Source organism: Rhineura floridana, chromosome 12 (assembly GCF_030035675.1).
Source record: "Rhineura floridana isolate rRhiFlo1 chromosome 12, rRhiFlo1.hap2, whole genome shotgun sequence".
Taxonomy (NCBI): Eukaryota; Metazoa; Chordata; class Lepidosauria; order Squamata; family Rhineuridae; genus Rhineura; species Rhineura floridana.
In genome coordinates this window covers 32020129-32044732 of record NC_084491.1, presented here as the reverse complement: position 1 = coordinate 32044732, position 24604 = coordinate 32020129, and the positions used below count along the sequence as shown (strand labels likewise).

Sequence of the window (24604 nt, the reverse complement as noted above, 5' to 3'; positions counted from 1 at the left end):
GCCAAACCTGATGCACTCGGTCACGTCTCATACACACCAAGAGTTGCATGGTAAATGGTTTTGAATCACTCTGTGATTAGCTAAGTCATTTTCTCTCTGATGGGCTATGTTTACCTGTGTACACATTGCATTTTTTAATCTCTTGGTTGCAGCCCAAAGAGGCACAGAGGCGTTGACTTAAAGAGTGATGATAACAGGTGACTTACTACTTGATACCTACTTTAACAGGGTCTCTCCAGGGGTAGGAACTAGGACTTTAGGGAACTGCCTTATAGTAAGCATTGGTCCATCTAGCTCAATATTGAGAGGTGGGCAACAATTATGTCAAGGGCTGCATTCCCTCAGGGGTAATCTATGGGGGGGGGTCTTTCTTCTTTTCTTTCTTTTCTTACATTTATACCCCACCTTTCTTTCATTGTAGAACCCAAGGCAGCATGCCTGTAGTTCCCAGGTGATCTCCCATCCAGGTACTGACTAGACCCAGACCTGCTTAGCTTCAGCAAGGTGGTGGTCTCATGTGCCTTCAGACCATACTCTTATGGGTGGAGCTAGAGCCAAAGATGGGTGGAGCCACCCCCTTCTATCTCTCTCTCTCTCTAGGCCAAGAGCTGCAGGTTAACGTAAGAGCATAAAATGTCCTGCTGGATCAGACCAAAGGCTCATCTAGTCCAGCATCCAGTTCTCACAGTGACCAACCAGATGCTTATTGGACAGAATGAGGCAGCAGCCTCAGGCAGCAGATGTGGCCAGGTGTGTGTGTCAAGGAGTGGCAGCAAGACACTAGGGGACAGAGCTCTGTGTATGTCACAGCGTCTGCCTTGCAACGGTGGCTGGTGGCTCCATGTCAGTGGTGCAGTGGAATCTGCTCCAGGTTTTAGTCTGAACTTCCAAGTAGCTGGAACCTATTCCCAAAAAAGGCTCATTGCCTTGGATGGCTCCTTGAAAGTTCTGACTGAAACTCTGAGTGGATTCCACTGCCCCACTGACATGGGACCACCAGCCAACACTGCTGCCTTCCATCCCCTGCACTAGCTTGCTGCCTTCAGGTGTGGTGGAAGATGCTGTCCCGTTGCCCATGTAGAGGAAAGATTTTAACTTACTTGCGAAGCTCAGTGGTAGAGCATCTGCCTTGCATGCAGAAGGTCCCAGGTTCAATCCCCGGCATCTCCAACTAAAATCCTGGACAGCCACTGCCAGTCAGTGTAGGCAATACTGAGCTAGATGGACCAATGATCTGACTCAGCAGAAGGCAGCCTCCTATGTTCCTATGATGGCCGGTCTGGTCGGCTTGTGTAGGCGGAATGGGGTGGGGCGCCCTCTAGTCCTTTGCATCAGGCATTGAAATATCTTGGGCCAACCCTGCTGCCCCTTATCGACACATTCATGGAGCACATGGAGACCTACCACTAAATATGGTGTATGTGGTCTTAGAAAACCTTCAGGTCCAGGCTTTCATCCTCAGTCTCCAACCACCCCCATCCCCAGTCCCTATCTGCATTCAGATGCTGATTACCACGCTGATCTACCCGACCGGGCTGCGGTAAGTATTGGAGAAATCGAGCCTACAAAATGTTTGAACACCCAGCTTTGCTATAGCAATGCCAAGGATTATTATTAGCAGAATAGAGCCTGCAAAGAGCGCTCCTCATCAGCCCTTTCTGCCCTCTGTTGCAATTAATTCGCTTTTGTCATTCAACAGTTGTCTATGGGCTTTCTTTAAGACCCACATCAAAAGGAGCAAGGGCAAATGTAAAACCTCTGGCAAGGCTCCCAAACTGCGTGCTGGCCACACTGGCGGGCTGCGTAGGGTGACCGTGTGTCCCACTTTGTAGAGGATAGGCTTCTAGTTGAAGGGTTGCCTGGCCAAAGTCCAGTTGGAAGATAAAGAACCCTAAGAAGGAAGAGTAAGAGGGAGCTTCAAGTTGCCCATCCAGAAGTGACACACAGGTCACCTTGCCACAATCTTCCCCGCTAAAGGAAGGGTCGTAGCTCAGGGGTTGGAAAGGATCTGCTTGGCATGCAGAAGGTCCCCAGTTCAGCCCTGATGTCTCCACGAAGGGCTGGGAGAGAATCCTTGCCTACAATCCTGGGGAGCAGCTGCCAGCCAGTGTAGGCAATACTGAATTAGATGGACCAGCCTCCAAAGTTCCTAATACCTATATGAGAGTAGTTATTTCTAAATTGGCATCCATACATATGTGATATAACCATTTACAAATGTTATGCTAACCTGTGTCATCTTTTGTCCTCTTTTCTGGTGATGAATATCTTACAAATTTCTGTAAGCCGCTTTAGGTCACTTTTTTGAAAAAAAGCAACTAATAAATGAAAGCAATAACAGCCACCCTAGTGCCCCAAGATGGATTGAACCAATGGCAACCACCATACTGGATGCATCAGGGCTGGCTAAAACATGTTGCAGCCTGAAGCAAAGGGCAACATGGCACCCCTCATTATTATTTATTATTTATTTATTACATTTATACCCCACCTTTCTTTTCATCATAGAAACCCAAGGCAGCTTACATATGGTTCCCAGGCAATCTCCCATCCAGGCACTGACCAGACCTGACCCTGCTTAGCTTCAGCAGGGTGCTGGCCTCATGTGCCTTCAGACCACAGCCTGGGACATTACAGAAGTACATACATATGCAGAAGCTGGCTTGGCAGTTGAATTGTACATCAACATCTTCCATCACATCTGAGGGCAGCAGGTGAGCTCAGACAACAGAGGGCTAGCCTTGTGGCTCACACAGCCATGTCCGCCTCACTTTGCCTAACAGTTAGGTCGGCTCTGGTCCAGCAAGAATGGGCAATCCAAGGGTTCCCGCTCTTCCTTTAAGGGAAACAGTTAGGCCCAATTGCTCAGCCACCTGAATGCAGCAGGTGAGCTCAGAGAGCACAGGGCTGGCCACGTGGCACACACTGCTCTGTCCTTCAACAGAGGAGAATGTCCAAGGTACTCAGAAGAGTCCCTCCCTCACACACATGCCAGCATCTGCCACCTGAGGGGGCTGTTTCAGTCTGCCTAATGGTAGGGCCAGCCCTAGGATGCACCCACCCTTTAGGTCCCTCAGTGTATGAGCAGTGACATGATGCAGAAGGAGAGAATAAGGACATGTTGGGATTTGCTGGTGCAGCCCATGCCAACACAAACTGCTAAAAACACAAGAGGAGCCCTGCTGGACAAGGCTAAGGGCCCATCTACTGTTTCCAACCAGCCAGATGCTTGCAGAAATCCACCAAGCAGCTCTTGAAGGCAATAGCCCTCTCTCTTGCTAATGCTCCCTAGCAACTCAACAGCATCCTCCCCCTGACCATGGGGATTCCATATAGTGATCATGGCTCATGGTTGTCAATAGATGGCCCTTTTAAAGCCATCTTGGCTAGTGACTGCCACCACGTCTTAGTAAGCGAGTCTATAAATGGGGGATGTAGCTCAGTGGTAGAGCATCTGCTTTGCATGCAGGAGGTCCCAGGTTCAATCCCTGACATCTCCAGGTAGGGCTGCTTGAAACCCTGGAAAGCTGCTGCCAGCCAGTACAGACAGTACTGAGCTAGATGGACCAATGGGTATGATTCCGTATAAGGCATCTTCCCATGATGCATTGTTGTAGGGAATCTCAAAAGCATGAGCATTGGCCAGAAAGCTAGGGAGAACTGGGGGGTCAGGATGCCAGAAGGTGATATCAACCAGGCTGCCCATGGATTTGCAAGGAGGAGGACAGGCTATTGAGAAAATAAATGCATCGCTTCTTTGAGAATCGAAAAAGGTCTTTACTTTTAAACCAGGAAAGAAAAATACAGTACCATCAGTGCCCAATATATCACACTTTGGGGGAGACTGAGCTCAAGCCCTGCTGATGCCTTCGCTCAATGTTCACACAGGAAACACGTCTGGTTGGTTTACTCACACCAGCTAGCATGTGCCTCATCACGGCTAGATTACCTGCAACCCTTACAAGCTTGTTGCTGCGCCTGTTGAAAAACAACAGACGCTGCCTAGGAAACTCGAGCAACAAACAAGAGGGAGAGGGGCGAGAAGTTGCCAGAGCCACTCTGGCTCATCATGCTCAGTCACGTACGACACCAAGAAATATTCATGCCCGAGTGCATGATTGATGGTGTCAGCCAACCCGACATGTGAGGTTCTAGCAAGCACCACATTAGCCACATCAACTCTCAAACTGAATCTGGACCCTTTGCTACAGGGATGCAGGATTCCTAGGTAGTGAGTGTTTGCGGCAAAACTCTTGAGTTAGATACGTAGGAAGCTGCCTTGCACCAAATCAGACCACTGGTCCAAGTGGCTCAGTATTGCCTCCAGGCCAGGCAGCTACATGCCTGTTGGGACTGGTAGGGCGGAAGGCAGAGAGCCCAAAGAAGAGGCCAAGCCAGAGCCAATGACAGGCAGAGCCAACTGATCCTCCCCTTTGTGGAGTTCTACAAGGGCAACACTGAGACAAAGGAGGAAGGGGAAGCTGACAGGCAGGGCCACCCCTTGAACTGGTTGCAAGAAAGAAGGCAGGCAGGTGGGAGCTGGGTGAGGACAGCCAGAGGTTGGTAGGGCAGTGCCCCATTAGTCTTAAGGGACCAGCCTCCATTGTATCCAGAGTTTCGGGCAAGGGATATTCCCAGCTCTACCTAAAGATGCCAGGGATTGACCCTGGGACCCTCTGCATGCAAAGCAGGCGCTCTACTGCTGAGCTATGGCCTTTGACGTCTGAGCACCTTGGACAGCTCCCTGAAAGTTCAGGTTAAAACCCAGAGTGGATTTACTGTCCCGCTGACATAGGAGCCACCAGTTTCCACTGCTCACCTGGCTTCCCAGTGCAGAGGTCACTGCCAATAACTGAGTGGGAGAAGGGGGGCAAGGTGATGAGGAGGTCAGAATGCTACATGTGCAGTGGTGGAGCCAATCCGAAAAGCAGCGCCCTCCGTGTTGGAAAGCAACTCCGCTCCCTCCCTAGCAACCATTACTGGAGGACACCCCTTCATGTAATTAAAGGGACATCCAGGCTGCACTGCTGGATCTGCCACTGACATCCCATGGCTTCCCAAGACCCACTCTCAGTGTGTTGATATCTGCTGTGGGGATTCCTGTGGGCATGCTTAGAGCTCTGTGCTCTTCCACGTGAGCCATCACACCAACCATGCAGGGTTCCATATTGCATAGAGGTCCCCAGTGCAGATGTTGTCATTCAATATGTAGATGATGTAGCTGGGGCTAGAGATGCTGCACGATGGCAGGGATGGGGCTAGTTGGTCCCATTGCCCATTTAATTGCATGTGAGTGCCTTTCATGCCATGAATGCACAGCACCAGCATCATAAGAAGCTGCAGTCCTAATCTCTCATATTGGATAGTAAGCTTTCTTGAACAGAGTGGGGCTAACTTCCTAGTAAACATGCATAGGATTATTCTGATAGATTTGTTACACCAAACTTTCTTTTCAGAAGTGTCTTTTTTTAAAAAGTTTGACAGTGCTTTTGGCTGAAAAATAGCACAGCCTGAGCATGGGTGTAAGGCTGTTACAAACCCCAAGAATGGGGAATTTGCCCCACCCAGATATTATTAAGACTACTAATCCCATCATCCCTGACCTTTGGCTGCACTGGCTGGGGCTGATGGGAGTTTGAGTCAAATAGCATCTGGAAGACTCCTCTAGCGATTATACCACACCATCTCTTTATTAGTCAATTTTTATTTTTAGAATTTCTGATCAGTTAATCCCATCAATACAATTATTTAACACTTCTGAAACCAACATATAATTAAAGTCCTCTTCATCCGCCATCTTATGTAACATGGTGGATTGGTGCCGACGGATAGGCAAAAGCATGCCCCCATCTTAGACTTTTTCAGGACTGTAAAAGCAAACGTTTCCTACCTCACTGATTCAACCAGCATCTATTCTCTCTCCATAAGAGCCAGTGGAAATATATAGGTCAACCTTTCAAAGGCGTATGAGGAAGGAAGCCCGTTTTTCTTTCTTCCACATAAGTATCATTGCACATAAATTCATGCTGGCATGTGCATGTTTGAAGCATTCCCACAGCCCTGGTATGTATTTTCCACTGATAGGATCTATTCATGTAGCCTTTGATTTGTTTGTTTTTTTAAGACGAGGGCGCTTTGAAATTTGATCCGATCACATGACCAAGCACTCGACCAAGAGCAAACTCATCTTCACGTGCTTAGAAGCCATCATGGTGCTCTCAGCACCTGAACAGCTGAGAGGAACATAACAAGCAACCATTCTGTTGTGGCTGGGAGGAGATCCCTCCTACCAATCCCAGCTCCAGAAACGCTTTTGTCCAGACCTAAATCCCACTGGGAGTTTCCTTTCACAAATGATATGATTAGCTTAAAAGGTTTACTGGTCTAAGTGGGTATTTGGAGGCATCTGAAATCGCAGAAATCTGCCTGCTTGTCCTCTGTCTAGTGTGAGAAGCAGCAAACAGTTTGCTTTGCCATTAAATAGGGGCTCCCTACTGACATACAAAGGTTTACTGAAATGAATAATATCTTCCTGACAAGCTAGGAAGATTAAGTATAGAATGGTTTTGGATTGTTGTCATATCATAAATGCAGATGCTTCTTTTAAGTTTTTAAAATTCTAAGCGGGACGAAAGGTACCTCCCTTCCATTTCACTTGCTCGTTCCTGAATGTATCTGGGAAAACGTTTTAAGCTTTTCAAGGGGAAAAAACCCAGGAAAGTATGACTTCCTAAATTTGTGAATGCTTTTATGAAGTATCATCAACATTCACAGTGGTGGGTTTTGCTGCCACTGGATTCAAAAGTGCAAGCAAATGTGTGTGTGTGTGACTTTTTCTCAAAGGGAGCAATTTTGAAGGGGGGGAGTCACACTCAAACATTGCAGCCATTCTTTCAAAGGATGACAGGAGAGAAAGAAAGGGTAGCTGCTTTTTTTTAAAAAAAAAAATCAGCATTCACTTCTGGAAATCAGATTGTTATTATTATAAGGCTCCTCAGAAGAAGCCTGGGTTCAAAACTGAATTGGAGATCACCATTAATGTATCTGTTAGAAATCAATCTGAACATCCAGTGCTCAGTTTCTTCCTTACTCTTGTGTATGGTCACACATGTGAATGCATACACAAACACACCCACATAGTAGGGATGTGCTAGAATTCCACACAATTTGAATTTGGTACCAAATTTTCAGTTAATTTGCTTATTTTCTATCATTGCAGATTAGATTTTTATGTAGCAATATTCTGTGACTATTTTCGAAAATGGATTTTTTTTAAAAAAAAGCCCTGCCTCTGATATAACGATATTAAAGTTAATTTTATAGGTATTTCCTTTCAAAATATCAATATTTCTTTCTGAAATACAGTTATTAATATAGTATTTTTGTGAAGGGAAAAAACGGGATTAGGTAAAAGCAGCAGCCAGTGGACAAAGAATGAACTTGAATCGATAATGGCCTGTTAATGCTTTTGAACCGGCACTAGCCAACAAATTCCATCCCTACCACATACCCAAGCTACTGACTGACAAAAGTCAGGTGGTGGTGGTGGTGGAGAGGACCTGATCATTTTGTTCACTCTTCCAACAAGCAGCATGATTCCTATGTTTTACACAGCATCCAAGAAAGTCAAAGAGGTTGCTCAATTTGCATGCCCCACCTCTTCCGGGTTAAGGGGATCCACTCAGGGTACCTTAGAGAAAAAGCCTGCAAATTCCTGAAGAGTGGCGTAGTGGTAAATTTTGAAGTACATACCACAATCCCTATATTATTAATATAAGTGAATTGTCATAAAATAGTGAGCTGGGAAAAGGTAGTGTAGTGGTTAACATGTTAGGCTGTGGCTGAGAAAACCTGGATTTACATCTGCTGTACCCATTGGGACTGGTAGGGTGGGAGACAAGGAGACCGAACAGTAGGTGGAGCCAGAGCCAATGACAGGCAGGCCCACCAATTGGTTGTACGTAAGAAGGCAGGCAGGTGAGGTTCGGCTGTGGACAGACTGAGGCTGGTGAGGCAGTGCCCCATTCACCCTGGCAGACCAGCCTTCACTTTTCACATCCCGGATCAGCCATGTTGTTCAGTGGGTGACCTTGGGCCAGTCACTACCTTAGCCTACCATATTTAACAAAGGGGTCATGTGCCAGGCTAGATCTGCCCTCCAAACCCAGCCCCCAAGCTTGCAATGTCTGGCAAATGCTGCTCCAGTGGATGATGTCATTGCTCCCGCCATGAAAAAAAAGTGCCAGAGCTACACTCCCTCCATATTCCTGCTTCACTAGAGTTTTTTTCCTGGCTCTGTTTGCACCTGTGTGGCCCTGTCTACCTCCTCCTTCTTTTATTCTCGTATACACGTAGCTGTCCATTTCTACAATCACTTTTTAGGTAGCCCCATTCATTGCTCTGGACAAAGACTAAGACCACATTCCCACCATGCAGTTGACCCATGGTGGATTTGTGACCATGTAAAATTTGTCACGGACACAATGCCCTTTGACCGTCTCTGTGTGAACATCATCATAAGCAGTTTAGCAGACCTTGCTGTCCAAGTCTCTTAACCAACCTGTCTGGAGTGGATAGATACTTCTGCTTCTGGAATTTCTTCTCCAGCCCCATGAGCTGCAGTTCTGTAAAGATGGTCCGGCTGCGGCGAGGCTTTTTCAAGCGAGGTGTGGGCTGCTCTGTCTCCGATTCGCTGCTCCCGTGAGTCTCACTGGCCTGCGTCTCTGAGCAGGTGCTTCCTGAGGGTGGGTGTGGTGAGAGGCCTCGAGAAGTGCTTGCTGCAGGGACGAAGTGGGAGGCCGCTGCTGAGGGCTGCCTGGTGATGACAGAGATGAGAGGATAGGCCCTCAGAGAAGGGGAGCCTGGGAAACAAGCATCAGAAAAAGAAAGGGATTACACCACAGGAGATGGGCTTTGCAGGACATTACCTCCTCAAGACTCAAAACCTTGATTCCATGGAAGCAGAAGCTAGGAGGTGGCATGGTCAGCTAATGGCTCCAACCAGTGGTTCCCAAACATTTTTCCTCCACTGACCGCTTGAAAATTTCTGAGGGCCTTGGAAGACCATTTAATGATTTTTCTGCCTCTCATAGCAAGGGCAACGTGCTGCACCAGATGCTGTAAGGTATTTTAAATTGCATTTTTATTGCTTCTTTCATTTCTGATTCATTATATTTTATTGTATTACAATATTTTATACAATAAAATATAGCAGAAATACAATTGTTATATTACTATTTGCATTCCAGCGAATTCAAATGGTAATTCAATAAAACACAAAAGAAGAAATAAATGAAGGAATAGAAATGCAATTTAAAATCAGTATGAATATTTAATGTTATAGATAACGCCATCTCCTGTCTTCAGCCACAAATTCACAGATAGACTGCAGACCTCCTGAATAAAGCTGGCCGCTGGTGGTACACGGATTACAGTTTATGAACCCCTGGTCTAAACATCCGTCCTGTGATTTGCCATTTTGCACCTGGGCACTCTTGGGCATATCTTTTACTCTGATTTCCATTGCCAGTGCTTTGGCAATTTGCCCTGTAAGCTCCTGAGGGCAGAGAACATGTCTGATGTGTGCGTGCACAAAAGGCCTTCAGAATAGCCCTAGGGCCTGCTCCAAGCTCCACAGCTGGCACAACAGCAGCCATTAGTTTCTGTAAAGTAGGCTCTAAACTGAGCCGTAGAAACACAACTGGCCGGTTCCAAACATTTAGGTTGTGGCAATGGGTTACCAGGCCAGGAAAGTTGACTCCTGTCAGCACAGCTACCAACCTCTCATGAAAAAACATGAAGCACTGGATGATCTGCTGGCTGATAATTGGATCAATTATAACTAGGGTGGCCATGTATCCTACTTTACAGAGGACAGCCCTCTCTTTGAAAGTGTTCTCTACTTGAGGGGATGTCTAGCCTAAGTCCCATTTAAAACTAAAGAGCCATAACAAGGAGGAAAAGCAGGAGATGCCTCCAAGTTGCCCCTCAGAATTTCAGAATTTCTATGATGCTGCCTTATTCTGGTGTAAAAAAAGTGGTCTACCTAGCCCAATAATTTTTACTCTGGATGACCCTCCAAATCTGCTATATAGAAGGGATGGAATGACTTGTCAATTTAGATTCTCTCAGTTTCTCATTTCCCCACATTCAGTTCTCCACATTTCTGCAGCAATCTGCGATGTTTTTCAAAAAGCCTCATGAAAATTCATCAGCATTGTTGTGTGAATTTCTCCCAATATACACATTTTTGGAAAGGAATTTTCCCCAAAAACGTAATGCATTTTTGTATGTTATTTTCACCGATATGTGCATTTATATGCACACTTTATCCTACTATTTGAATTTTTGTATGCACTACTTGGCTGGAGAACTGCATTTCAAAATTCAGAGAAGGGCAAACTTCACAGGATGGCTATGTTTCAGCTCTCCTGTTGTTACATGTGAATTGAACTGAATTCCTCATTCCTAGGCACCAACAAGCTCACCTGCTATAATCTCTTCTACCCTACTCTCCTGTGCATTTCCATCAAGGCACCAAAACCCCCACAAAAGCTATTAAAATCAGCAAAGCTCAGAAACCATCAAAAAGGTTCAAGTGACTGAAAGTTTTATGTGTGGAGGGGGTGGGTGGGAAGCATTTTTAAAAGGGACTCACTTCTAAGAAGCTTAGGAAAGGATATTCTGTATCAAGAGCAATCGGGGTTAATATTTGTTTTCCTATTTGGGTGGTGTATGCAAAGGGCTGGGTGGCATAAATGGTAGTAAAAGGGGACAGCCAGAACAGCTCCAAGAAAAAGGAACGGTAGAGCACTCTTCACCCCAGTGTCTGCCCAAAATGTTTTGCTGCCCCTGGGTTTCCCAAAGTCTGCTAATACCTCCTTCTTGTTCAGAGATGGTGTCATTTTGGCTACATAAAAACCAGCACTCATCCCAGTAAGGCAGAGTGAATAAAGAGGAAGAGATGGGCTTTTCATTTATTTATTTATTATATTTATTTATTATTATATTTATTATTATATTTATTAGTCACTTTCCCCAAAAAATGTTACTGTCAAGTACTCAGAGCAAGATTGCACACAGTGGCTTGGTTTTCATGTTACACTAAGCCAAACCATGGTTTAGTGTGAATGTACAAGTGTGCAGTCTCCAGGAGGGAAGTTTGAATCTGTTTCATTCCTCCCCATTCATTGTGCTACTGTGCCATGCTAAGCCATAGCTTGCTTTAGTGTGTCATCTGAACCTGGACTCGTGATTTAGTTCTCTCCAGACCGGCCACAGCTGTCCTATGGTTTACGGCTTGCAGTTTTTCCAGGAGAGCTAAACTATGAGGCCTGGTTCAGATAACATGCTAAGCCAAACCATGACTTAGCTTAACATAGGACAGTAACAGAAAGAAGTGGTGCAGCCATGAGCTCTTGTCCAGGAGCCTTCATCCTTCCACATTTGCACTAAGGCTGCATACACACCATACATTTAAAGCACACCACCCCTCAAAAGTCCTGGGAACTGTAGTGTTCCACTCACAGAGCTACAATTTCCAGCACTCTTAACAAGCTACAGTTCCCAGGATTCTTGGAGGGAGTGCTTTAAATGTGTTGTATTCAGCCTAAGCCATGGTTTGGCTTTGCATGACCTGCAAACCAGACCACTATTTGACACCTGCAAATGGAGCCAAAAGGTCTGAAAGCTCAACTTCAGTTCCAGCTTCACACAAATATCTCTAGCCCTCAAATCTGTGTTTGCTCATTGAAGTGTGAGCAGCTTGCTTTGCTCAAAGAGGTCAGTTTCCCAACATGTCCTAAAACAAAAGTCCTATAAAAAGCACCCCTCTCAAACCAGAATGCGTGACACTGAAATACATTATACCAAGTCTAGCTAGCCAAGTCTGAAGTGGTTGTCACTCCTCCACCCCACTTTGTGTGAAGGGGGGAATTGTGTGTGTGTGTGTGTGTGTGTGTGGACAGACATCTCCTCTTGACTTGCTGCCATACCATTTCCAAAATTGGTAGGAGAACATGTCAAGGTAAGTCACCAGCTGACCATATCCTCTCCAGCCTTAGAATATTGCATTTCAGTTGATGATGGCTTTGCTTACTACTAATGGCATATTGCAATGTTTGGAAATCCAGAAACGTGTCTCCTTCTACTGATATTGAAATCCCCACTATACCCATGAAAGTCAATACAAAGATGTTGGAGACAGATTTTAATATATCTGTACTGATTCTGATGATATTCCTAAATATGTACTGAAATAAAAAAGATCCACATTGCCGAGATCTAACAATATACTAAGGATACGATAGTATTTCCATACAGCATTCTCTTGCTTAATTTGCTTGTGAATAAGTCATTCATGTGTGTTAATTAAGAAACTTTGCCATATCAAAAAAGAACCCTATAATCACTGTAATATAAAATAATGCTCAGCCGTATGTACTATTTCACATATATAATGTCCTTGAGATGCCCGTGGATGCATGGCAAATGTAATTTTACTTACTCTCAATTTTTTTTCTCTTTACGATTTTTCTCTTTTCTTATTCCTCTCCCTCTCTTTTTCTCCTTATAACACTGATAACTGTACTTGCGGATAGGTGTCTGCTTTTTACTGATTTCTTAGCTATTTTTATACTGTAAAATCAACTTTTTCTAATAACAAAAAGATAAACTTTTGTCAGCAACCTCAGATCTACAACTGTCTAAGGTTAACCTTTAGATCTGAGCTATCAAGCAGCTCACATTTTGATGTTTTTGTGACTCATGAACAAATTATGGAAGGCCTATGGCTCAGTGCTACAGCACATGCTTTGCATGCGAAAGGTCCCAGGTTCAATCCCTGGCATTGTCAGGTAGGGCTGAGGAAAAATAATGTCTGAAACCCTGCAGCACCACTATCAGTCAGTGTCAACAATACTGAGTCAGATGGACCAATGGTATGACTTGGTATGAGTCAGTTTCCTATGTCCCTAAATCCTAAATGTTGTATGTTACTGATGCTGTTGTTCATGCTGTGGCAAGCAAGTCCATAGGCTAATTTATTAATTGGGTGAAAAAGTTAATTTGGGACAAATAAGAGGATATACTTTCTGCAGCTTTTCATGACTGACCCCAAGATTTTGCATCTGGAGACAGCCACATTATTTTCCCCTAGCCACACCAGTCACAATTTTACAGATCTCCTTCATGTATTACCTTGGTCATATTTTCTCTAAGATTTATCAGATTGTTTATCTAGTTGTTTTATTCAGCAGTATTCATGCTGTGTTTTTATTATTGTATACTTTTTGAAAAGATTGTGAATTGCTTTGAACTGATGCCTCAGTCAGCTGGTAGAGGGGAAGCCTGTAAAATATACCTAACTGATAACTTATAGACCAAGTAGGTCACTGTGATCTGAAGAAAATGCCATATTGTCGGGAGATCCACTCTGCACAAAAAGGAATCAGGCCTTTAGTGTTGAGGCACCTTCCCTTTGGAATTCCCTCCCTTAAATATTAGATAGGCGCTGTCTCTGTTGTCTTTTTGGCACCTCCTGAATACCTTCCTCATTGAACAAGCCTTTAAAGTAGAGATCTTTCCCAGTCTGCATCTGTATTGGAATTGTTTTTAAATGCTTTAAATGTTTTATCGCTTATGTGTTTGCTGCCCTGAGCTCCTTTTGGGAGGAAGGGTGGGATATGCATTTAAAGAATAATAACTAATAATGGTTCAATTCTGGATCCATTCTGTTCAGCAGAAGGGCTGTGGCTCCATGCGCTGTAGAGCACGTACTTTGCATGTAAAAAGCCCTATGTTCTATCCCAGTTATCTCCAGGGAAGACCCTAACCTGTATGGCCACTGGCACCGCCAGTCAGAGTAGGCAACGATTGAGCTAGATAGACCAATGGTGTGACTCAGTGTATGGCAGCTTCCTAATTTTGCAAATGTTTTGAATGAAGAAATAGAAAATTAAAACACTTCATCCCTGAAAGCCACAAACTCACACAAGTCTTCCTTGTTAAAAACAAATCTTAAAAAAAAGCCAGAGCTTTTTTTTAATTAGCAGAGACCAACAGATAAGATGTTGGCCGTAAATTCAAATGACACAAGTTCTATTCTGAGTTCTGACTCACTGCATGACCTTTAGCAAGTCACTTTACGTCTCTGTCTCCATTTCATTGAGTAGCACCCCAATATCTAAGAACATTTATTTGGAAGTAATCTCTATTGATTTTAAAAGCACTGTTCCTACGTGTTTCACTTACAACATTCTTAGCAATCTGAACAACAATTCTTTAAGGTAGGCCAGCATTATCCCTGTATTACAGTTCAGGGCAAATATAATGTCTTCCCAAAAGCCTCCTATTGAGTCCATGGCTGGATGGCATTTTACCTGGGGAATTCCTGACTTGCGATTTAATTTATTTAATGCTGTGGCAGTTGCAGCTCTGGGTTACGACTGGATTTAAATCCCCATCCAGCCATTAATAATAATAATAATAATAATAATAATAATAATAATAATAATAATAATAATAATAATAATAATAATAATTTAATTTATGTGTCGCCTATCTGGCTGATGGCCACTCTAGGCGACGTACATGTAAACAGTTAAAACACAATGTGATAAGCTCTTGGGCCAGTTGCTATCCTTAAGACAGTGGATCAGACCAAAGGCCTATATAGTCCAGGATTCCATTCTTATGGGATGCCTATAGGAAGCCCACAATCAGGACATTACATCAGTGTTCTCCCCACTCATGTTCCAGAGCTATTGATATTCTCAGTCATATCACCTCTGATAACGGATGTAGCACACAGCCATCATGCCTAGTAGCCACTGACGGCCTTTCATGAATTTCTCTAATCTCCTTTTAAAGCTATTCAAGCTGGTGACAAATACTACATTTTGTGGTAGTGAATTCCATTGGGGAGCTAAGTGCTGTGTGAAAAAGTGCTTTTCTCCATACCATGAATAATTGTACACACTTGTATCAGGTCCCTCCTTACACACCTTGTTCCAAAACAAAAATGTCCCAGGCATTGTACCTATTCATAGAATCGTAGACTAGTAGAGTTGAAAGGGGCCTATAAAGCCATTGAGTCCAACCCCCTGCTCAATGCAGAAATCCAAGTTAAAGCATACCCAACAGGTGGCTGTCCAACTGCCTCTTGAATGCCTCCAGTGTTGGAGACCCACCACTCCCCTAGGTAATTGGCTGTATTGTCATACTGCTCTAACAGTTAGGAAGTTTTTCCTGATGTTCAGCTGAAATTTGGCTTCCTGTAACTTGAGCCCATTATTCTGTGTCCCCCACTCTGTACTATTCCTCATTAGGGGAGTTGCTCTAACCCCCTGATCATTTTGGTTGCCCTTTTCTGAACCTTTTCTAGCTCTACTGTATAATTTTGTGAGATGCAGCAGCCTAACCTATCTCACAGGGCCTTTGTGAGGACCAAATGGGGGTGAGGAGGACCGTGCATACCACCTTGAGCTCCGGTGAGGGAAATCCAGTCCAGAACTGCAGAAAGAGGTTCTCCTTTTCTAGAGGAAAATAATAAAAGAGTTCCAAGTGTGTTGGAAAACTCTGAACCTCACATGCTTTCCATCACACAAGCCTGAAGTCAGTCGTAAACATCTGTTGGGAGGCTCAAGATTGCTGGGCAAGACCCAGTACATATACACAGCCTTGTAACAAGATCACATTTCAAAAGTTTTAATTAAGAGTCAGTGCTTCAAAGCAGTCCCTTTCCTCCTCGCTGCCATGCTCCCCTGATCCACAACATGGATCCATGTTGCAGATGTTGTAACGAGGGGAAAGCAGAGACAAGGAAGAAAAACTATGAAGGAAGCACTAATTAATTGTGCTGTCTGAACACCCGTAACAGCAGGACACTTTTTCCTCCCAGGCAAAAAAGCAAAACAAAACAAAAAAAAACCTCAGCTCAATCTGTTAATGGAATAAAAGAAAAAGGAAGGAAAGATTTATGGATCAGCTCCTTCTTGGCACGTCGGCTCCGCTCGGAGGCAGAAATGAGATCTTCACTGAGAACACAACTGTGCAGCACACAAAGGTAAATAAGAGGAGAAAATGAATGAACTTGAGACATGAGAACTATAAATCTGCTGCCTTCGGAGTGTCAAAACAACAAGGAAACTGAAGAGAGCTTATTCCATTTCTAGTTTGACCTGTGGCAGAGGTGGAACGCAAAGCCCTGGAAAACCAATTGCCGCTGAGCCTCCTGAGCATATCCTGTTGCTACCTTTAGCGCATGTGCAGTCCTGGGTTCCTAACTAGCCCAAGGATATAACCCATAAAATAATTCTAGACTGCCTTTCAGGGCAGAGTCCTCGCAAGGCAGCTCACTTAAAAACAACCACAGGATGCAATATTAAAAAGCTTCAAGCATATAAAGGCATTTAAAACAGCAGTCTAAAACCATTTCACGGGTCTGCAGCACATCACCCATTATAAATGAACTCAGAACAGTTTCAGACCAGCAGCACTCAACAAGTTGACTTTGAATAGTTGAGTCTTCAAGCCAGCATCTCTGTTAAATGCAAGCCAAAATGAATGGGTTTTCAAGACCCATTTAAAGCCTCTATTTAGGAGGCCTAAGGAAAGAGTTCCATAAATGGAAGGGGGAATCTGGGACAAAAGTATAGTTGGGGGGCCCCCACATTCTTTCTCTCTTTATATATCCCTTCCTCCAGGCAGTGGCGGAGGCTTTGTATTTTGGCTGTTAGGAGCTTGCGGCTGTGGCTCCCTTTTTTGCAGCCTTCGTTGGTGGCGGCGGCGGCTTTGTGTTTTTCGGCTGTGGCAGCCTTTGTTGTAGACTCGCTTAGCGTTTCTTGCTGCGAGGTTTTCTCCTTCCTGGCTTGCTACCGCGGCCATCAGGAGACCGCCGCTGCACCTCTTTTTCCCAGCTCGTTTCTACACTCCCCTCAGCTCGCTACTGTGGCCGTGAGGAGGACACAGCGGCTGCTTTTATATGCAGATTGCCAAGCGCGGGGGCCCCCCCAAAGCGCGGGGCCTGTGGCAACTGCCCTGCTTCCCGGTGCCTAGGAGCAGCTCTGGGATGGATGTACTTCGTCAGTAATTCCTGGCATGATCACAACTCTCTGGCTATCTGTGAACTGTTGGGCCTTTGAATAAGCTAAACAAATTGCCCAACCTTGCCCTAGAATGCCTTCACATCTGTCCTTAAAAGAGAAACAAAAAATTTGGGATCAGGAAAAATGGTTATGGGTCATCCCTTTGTGCTTTCAGCCAGCAGAAAGCAGAACTTCAAATTGCCCAACTAAGCTGTGACCATTATTATAATTACATTTAGCAATTATACAGCCCTTTTAAAAAAAATAAAACTTGTTTTCAGAATAATTAAGCAAGGCCAATTAATCAAGTGCTAATAAATAAAGGGGGGGAGTCAGTTCTGTGTGCTTTTTCAGCTTTTAGGTATGGAAACAACCGTCTAGTATCTGTGGATTCCAACAAATATCCTGAACTGTTTGAGGGAAGACCTCTGTGGCAGGAGAGGCTGCCCTGTCCTAGAAATGGTCACCAGCTCTGCTCTGCTGGGAAGAGTGCTTCTGGTAGGATGGACCGCTCTTTATCAAGGACAAGATACCCAGAACCGCCACTGATATTGGTGAGGAGTTGATCTTCTTAACTGTGTTATGAGAACTGTAACTTGTGGTTGTGTTTCCCTCATCCCTCCCACTCCTTCTTCCTTGTGTGTCAAGTCTTTTTAGATTGTAAATTGGAGGGGAGCGACCATCTTAATGCTAACTTTTATAAGCTGCTCTGAGAGCCTTTTTTGGCTAAAGGGCGATGTAGAAATACTATGCCTGAATGAATATGGCCCTTGTTCTGCAGATCTCATGATTCCTATTCATCTGAAACTTTCTCACTCTGTTTGGTTCCTCTGCTATGAGTGGTAGCAGAGCCCATCCTTATTATCTGCCTATCAACACAACATCACAGTATAATTTAGATATAATCATAGTAATTAATAAATTTGACTGCATTTAAAGCTCACATGCCTGAAGGCCTTTGGAGGTTTTAGCAAAAACTAATCACGGGGATAATTAACACTTACTTATGATTACACTTTTTTGCACTGCTATTTCATCTTCAAGGTAAATGCACTGACAGTAGACAGTAACTAATTAGCTCCGAAAATATGTGATCACCTGCAACCTTTGGAAACGCCAAAGGGTTTAATAAAGGCAACCCTGGGGACCAGCCCATCATTCTAAATGCAAAAGTAATGTATAACCCCAATTTAAAATGTGCCATCCAAACTCCTCCCATAGTATGTAGAATTGTATGGATCTCAGGACTCTCTTCAGGCCACACTCCTCACCTCAGGCCACACCCTTAATCCATCCTGCTCTGTGCCCCCATTTTGCCTGGCTGGAATGTGTTGTTCAGCGATGATAATACCTCTTGCTTGCCTGGACGAAGAATGGCGGGGGGGAGTGAGTTTTATAGAACCCTCTGAATTTTGTGTGGCTGGAATATGCCCTACTATACAAAAATAAGAGGCACATCCATTGCCCCACCCACTTTATGCCGCTGGCCCTGCCCACTAGTACAGCCCTCAGGCTAAAAAAAGGTTCCCCGGGAGTAGATGCACTGCCTCTGTCTGAATAAATGGAGCATATGGATTATGTAAACAGGAGCCTGCACACGGTTGAGTGCTGGCATGTAGGTCACTTGATGGAGAATCTGTGGCCCTCCAGACGTTGTTGGACTCCAGCTTCCATCATCTAGCATGGCCAATGGCCAGGGATGATGGGAACTGTAGTCCAACAACATCTGGAAGGCCACAGTGTCTCTTGTTTAGTGGGTTACATTCCAGCCACGTGGAGGTCAGCAGGTTTTACATGCAGATTAGGGATAAGATCTGCTGGCCAGTGCCAGTTTGAAAGCATTCCATTGACTTAACAGGCTGCTATCTCTCTGAGTTCATTCTTTGTCTGCTATCGGCTGCTTTTGCTGATCCGGTTTTTTCCCCTTGCAAATATTAATATCAATTATTGTAAAGGAAATATTGATATTTTGAAAGGAAATATTGATAAATGAAAGGAAAATCAACAAAATTATAATTGTTAATATCAACATTTTTTGAAAACAGAAAATCACTACATACAAATCCGATCTGCAATGATAGAAAATAAGTGAATTAATGGAAAATTCGGTACCAAGTCTGAATGGGGCGGAATTCTAGCACATCGCTAATGCACACACATGCACGCACACTTCTTTATCAAGTGTGAGAGGCATTATCACCATTAAAGGATATGTGCCGGGCAAAAGTACTCCCAGAGGGATGGAGCAGAAATGGTAAAGGGGGTGGTCTGAGGAGAGTCCCAGGGACCAGTCAGAGACACCTGGAAGGCCGCATTGGGCACCAGGGCCTTAGGTTCCCCATCCCGGTAATACAGTTTTCAATTTCTACCATGTTTCTGCATTTTTTATTTTTTTACAAAAAGGACTGTACACGCTACTGGGAAAGGGTTGTTAGAGCCAGCGTCAACACCCGGCATCTTTGGGCAGCTGCCAAGACCCAAGTACTTCAGCATGGCCTGCTACTGATGTGAATCCTAGTCTCTCACGGTAGGCAGCTGAGTCTAGGATCTTCCCACCACTTTACATTTCCCATACTGTAGCACTGGAGCAATGCTACATCATGCTGCAGAGCAGTGTGGGAAATTTAAGATGGCAGCTGGAAGGCTGCCAATGTAGGAGTGAGCCCACATTGCTGAGGCTCCCTCAAATCTAGAGATAGCCCTGGTCGCTGATGTACTTTCCCAGACACACTTCAGTTGTCAGTGTGTGATATATTTAAAGCAAACATAGTTGCAGTCCAGACTGCTATGGCCTTTACCCAATTGCAACCATACAAACTATCCTGAAAGGAAAAAACCAGGCTGCAGCTGCAATCCCACACACACTTAATGAGTTTCTGAGTAAACATGTATATGGTCAGACTCTCTAATCTGTATACCAAAAGGCACATTAGTAATGCTTAGCATATGTGCATTTGTGTGAATACACACCTAAATATAAATCAGTCAATCAGTCCTTGGCTTCCTACTCTGTTAATTATCACAACATCCATAAGCAAACATGAATTCTGGCCTGCTGACTCAGAGCGTACACAAAGGATGCTTCAGGTTTCACAAGCCCACCCTTGTACCTGCTGCCAAGAAAACACTTGCTGTAAATGCCACTGCCTTTTCCTGCTTCCAACATGTAAAACAATTTGATGAGTGACACACAAGGACAGAAAGCGAAATTAATTATTTGCAGACCACGAACTGTTGTAACTCTGAGATCTCTAACCTTTCAGGAAATACATTTATCTTACAAGGAGATACATTTCCCAGGTGAATGAAGTGCCATGCACGTAGGAAGTGGATTTTTGTGAAAGGTTACTTTCCCCACATTTTACTCTACATGCAGCAAACTATTTTGTAGCTATAACTGTATAAACCCAGGAAAAAACCCTCCTTCCGTTGGGAATCTGTAACATAGCTTTCCACAACCAAGATAAATTACAGTAATTATTGCCTGCAGTTCACTGCAGTGATGGTTTCTTCTCAACACAAACAGGAATGCTTTGCATGTGGAAGGTCCCAGGTTCAATCCCCAGCATCTCCAGATAGAGCAGAGAAAGACTCCATTCTGAAAACCTAGAGAGTGACGGTCAATCAACATGGACAATACTGAGCTAGATGGACCAATGGTCTGACTCGGCATAAGGCAGCCTGTAGGCAGGCTTCCCAAAGGCATCTGGTGGCCACTGTGAGAACAGGATGGGCCACTGGATGATCCAGTGGGCTCTTCTTCCTACGAATGGAATCCTAAAATCTCAACCACAGATCAATCCTGGTTTCTCTAAGGGGGGTGAACTGTGGTCCTCCAGATGTTGCTGAATTACAGCCCCCGTCATCCTTGACCATTGCCCATGCTTTCTGGGTCTTATGGAAGCTGGAGTCCAACAATATCTGGAGGACCACAGGTTCTCTGACCTTCTTCTCTAAGAGCAGGTTCAGGTGTAGTTTTTATTTGGGAGCTAAGCCTATATCAAGGTTGTACCACTTCAGACTTCAGGTGGGGCTCACATTATGGAATTGTCCTCATACCTGCCCCCCCCCAAAAGCATTAACTGAACATAAAAAATAGATAGTATAGTGAAATATTTGAAACCTACTCTTCTCTATAACCTGGTACTTTTCCATGTGTAGGCATCTTTCATGCATAGGGAAACACTTATTTATTTATTTATTTATTAAATTTCTATACCGCCCCATAGCCGAAGCTCTCTGGGCGGTTCACAACAAGCAAGACAGCAAAATACAATTAAAACCACTTACAGAACAATTTAAACATACTAAAATACAAATATACTAGGGAAGCACTTAACAGTACGGGGAATCGTTCTTAATACAAGGGCCACATTGCATCATGGACAACCTTCTGGTGGGTCGCATGGCAGTGGTGGGTGGGGCCAGAGGCAAAAGTGGATGGAGCAAGTGATGTGATTCTTTCATTGTACAGTAGGCCATGCTAAAGTCAAAAGTTTCTCTACATGTATTTCTCTCCATTCTAGCAAGCAAGAAGTGTTATCACAGTTGAAGTACGCATTCCAATCATGCAAAGGTACACATGAAAGACATGGAGCAGAGGACAGTAAGGGGCAGGGCCTGAGAAGAAGGGGTGTGGCTTTGGGAGGCAGTGATGCTTTAAAGTTTAAAGAAAGAGAATAGCCAGTGTTTTTTTTAAGGAAGTAAATCTGTTGTTTTTCATATCTGAGTCAACAGGATTCTAACATGAAGTGTGCAGATATATACTTTGGCCCCACCTACTTTGGGCTCTTGTTCCACCCACATTGGGCCTTGGCTCCACCCATTGCCAGTACACAGACTATTTTTCCAGAAGGAATGTGGACCTCTAGGTGGTGGGGAAAAGGTTTCCCATCCTTGCTTTAAATAATATGAAAACAACACTTCTAACAGGTGTGGAGTCAAATCTATCAACCACAGGCTGAAGTTTCAGTTCAGCCCCTCACCCCCCATTATCATTGGCCACAGGCTTCTTAACCAGACCCCATTCATTTCAGCTGGACTTCTCACAGGAGAAATTCCTAGTGGATTGAAGTTCCTTGGGGCACTGCTAGGCAGGTGCTTATTATGGGATTTGTGCTTTTCATGCATGCATGTTTCTTGCATCGTTATCGTTATCATTATTATTTCATCCATTTCTATACTGCAAACTCATATAAAATATATTTCTATCCAGTGTACAGAATTTCAACTATAACCAACTTTAGACTGAATAGTAATCTCCCTATGTCACGTAGCAATGAGGAAAGTTTCATAAGCAAATTGTCATGTTTGAAGAAAATAAACTCCACTAGGTAGCCTAAACCCCCTTGCTTGACCCAACACAGCTCTTTAGATCCAAGCCATTAAGAGGATTCATTGCAAATTACTCTTTTTTCTTTCACACTCATTTCTCTTTTCACTGGATTTTTTAGGAATGGGAAAAAAAGAGAAAAAAAGATTTTTTTAAGGAATCTAGAATTGTAATGCATTCACGTGTAAGCTTTCCAAGTGCAGTAAGGAATTTCCGGAGGTGTTGAGACTTTCAGTAGGTGTTGGACATTAACCAGCCGCTTGAGGCTCATCTATGAGAGCCACAATTAAAAGTCTGTAAGAGTCAGTCATTAAATTATTTCATTTATGAAGGGCAGAAATCTAAAGTGCAAACCTACACACAACATTGTTGTCATCACAATGCCAGCCTGACAGTTTGGTTAATGTTTATTAATTTTGCCAGTGTGGCAGAACATGGTTGTTCCCCACTTTCGGTGTACACACATCTCTGGACTAGCTGACTTCACTTTTCTTCTTTGGAGTAATAAAACTGATCCTGATCCTGTCAAAATAGGAATAGGAGACTTCACGTCATTATGCTTCAGGCTTGCAGACTCCTGCCAAGATTGCCTCTTTGGAGCCATACCTGGACTGTCTGATAGTGGACTCTAGTTTTGATACTGATTGGTGTTATCTGTGTAAACCATGTTCATGGAGTGGGTGGGAGGTTTGTTTGATGTGCTTATTTGTTGTATGTTTCATATGCTTTAAAACTAATAAACATTAAATTGGGGAAAAAATGCCAGCCTGCATTCCTCCCCCACTTTTAATCCGTATTTACCCTTTCCAGGGGAAATCCGATAAGTAAAAAAACCTATTGCCAGTGATCCATTTGCAATATCTCAACAGCCCACTGCAAATTAATTCTCCATCTAGAAGCACCCTTGAATGTCCTGAGCTGTATTATTTTAATTCTTTGATCTCAGACCTGCCACAACAGAAAGAATACCCGTTTCTTCCACCACCCCAACCTCTATGGGACAAAAATAAACCCAGTGGCCAGCTTTGCAGAACAGCTGCATAAACAATGCAATTTAGAAGGATGCATAATGACACATGATAGAATTTTGGCTGGCCTGCCAAACCTTTGTTTTTGTCAATTAGCTCAGACAAAACTCTTGCGGCTGGGTAATGAGGAGGGAACACCACACACAACACGGATAAATAAAGTCTTGCTAACTGCACAGCTTGCCAAGAGAGCCCTAAAGGAAAGGACCCAGAGATGGCATCAAAGGGGTACACAGCCTCCTCTGATGTAAGCTGGGGTGGAGGGAATGTTCCCTGCCAAACTGGTTGCCTCCAGCTTTGACACTTATGCTGCCATTTCTCTCCCAATGGGACTTAAATTAGGCTCAAGACATTTGTGCTTGATTAACCATTTGCCATTAACTGATCAATCTATTGCATAAAGCAGGGGTGAAGGGGCTCAGGTCCAGGGGCCTTTTGTAGCCCCCCAGACTTCTCTGGCTGGCCCTTGGGATTCTCCCCATGGCAGACATCCTCTTCCCAGCCCACACCCGTTACTGGCTCTGCTTCGCACCCCAATTCTTTTAGCTTGTCCTTGGACTACGAAAATGACTCTTGCTTGCCTGGATGGAGGATAGAGAGCAGTGGGGGGGTATGTAGACACTAGCCTACTATACAAAGGAAACATTTACATTCATTGCTCCACCTACTTTTGCCTCTGACTCTGCCCACCATCACATGTGGCCCTTGGCAGGTTGCCCAGGAGGGAATTAGGCCCATAAGTTGAAAATGGTTCCACATCCCTGGTTTAAATCATGGATAGCTTGCAGACAATTTCCCACCTATTCACATACATTTTAAAATTCCTGAGGCTGGATCCACGCACCTAAATTGTTCTGATTTAAAACAAACATTGAAATAGAAGATCCCTGTTTTATTGAGGCACAGTCAGGCAGTGGTATCATAATGTATGGTTGATAATTTCTGGCATTTTAATCTTCTCAACTAATGCAAAGTCCTCAAGAGATCTATGGCATTGCATGACTTAGTCACACAGGCAGCTGTTTATATCCCTTTGTCATTGGTGGAAGATTCAGAAATACCAGCCAGCAAGCCCTAGAGAAGTTGTAATTCCAGCAAATATATCCCACCCACCCGGGTTAGGATTTAATGCTCTACTTTAATTTCAGGTTTGGCCGGAC

The 24604-nt window shown here is 44.1% G+C and overlaps 1 protein-coding gene and 1 non-coding gene across 2 annotated transcripts in view; one reads left to right on the top strand and one right to left on the bottom strand.

Annotated features, from left to right (window-relative positions):
* Window positions 1-24604, bottom strand: part of BARX2 (BARX homeobox 2) — a 60797-nt gene that overhangs the window by 6144 nt on the left and 30049 nt on the right. The window contains exon 2 of the mRNA XM_061593115.1: window positions 8561-8861. Coding sequence (XP_061449099.1) covers window positions 8561-8861 — 301 coding nt within the window. The remainder of the gene's footprint in view (window positions 1-8560; window positions 8862-24604) is intronic.
* TRNAA-UGC (transfer RNA alanine (anticodon UGC)) lies at window positions 3429-3500 on the top strand. The gene has a single exon. It is a non-coding gene; the product is annotated as a tRNA-Ala (tRNA).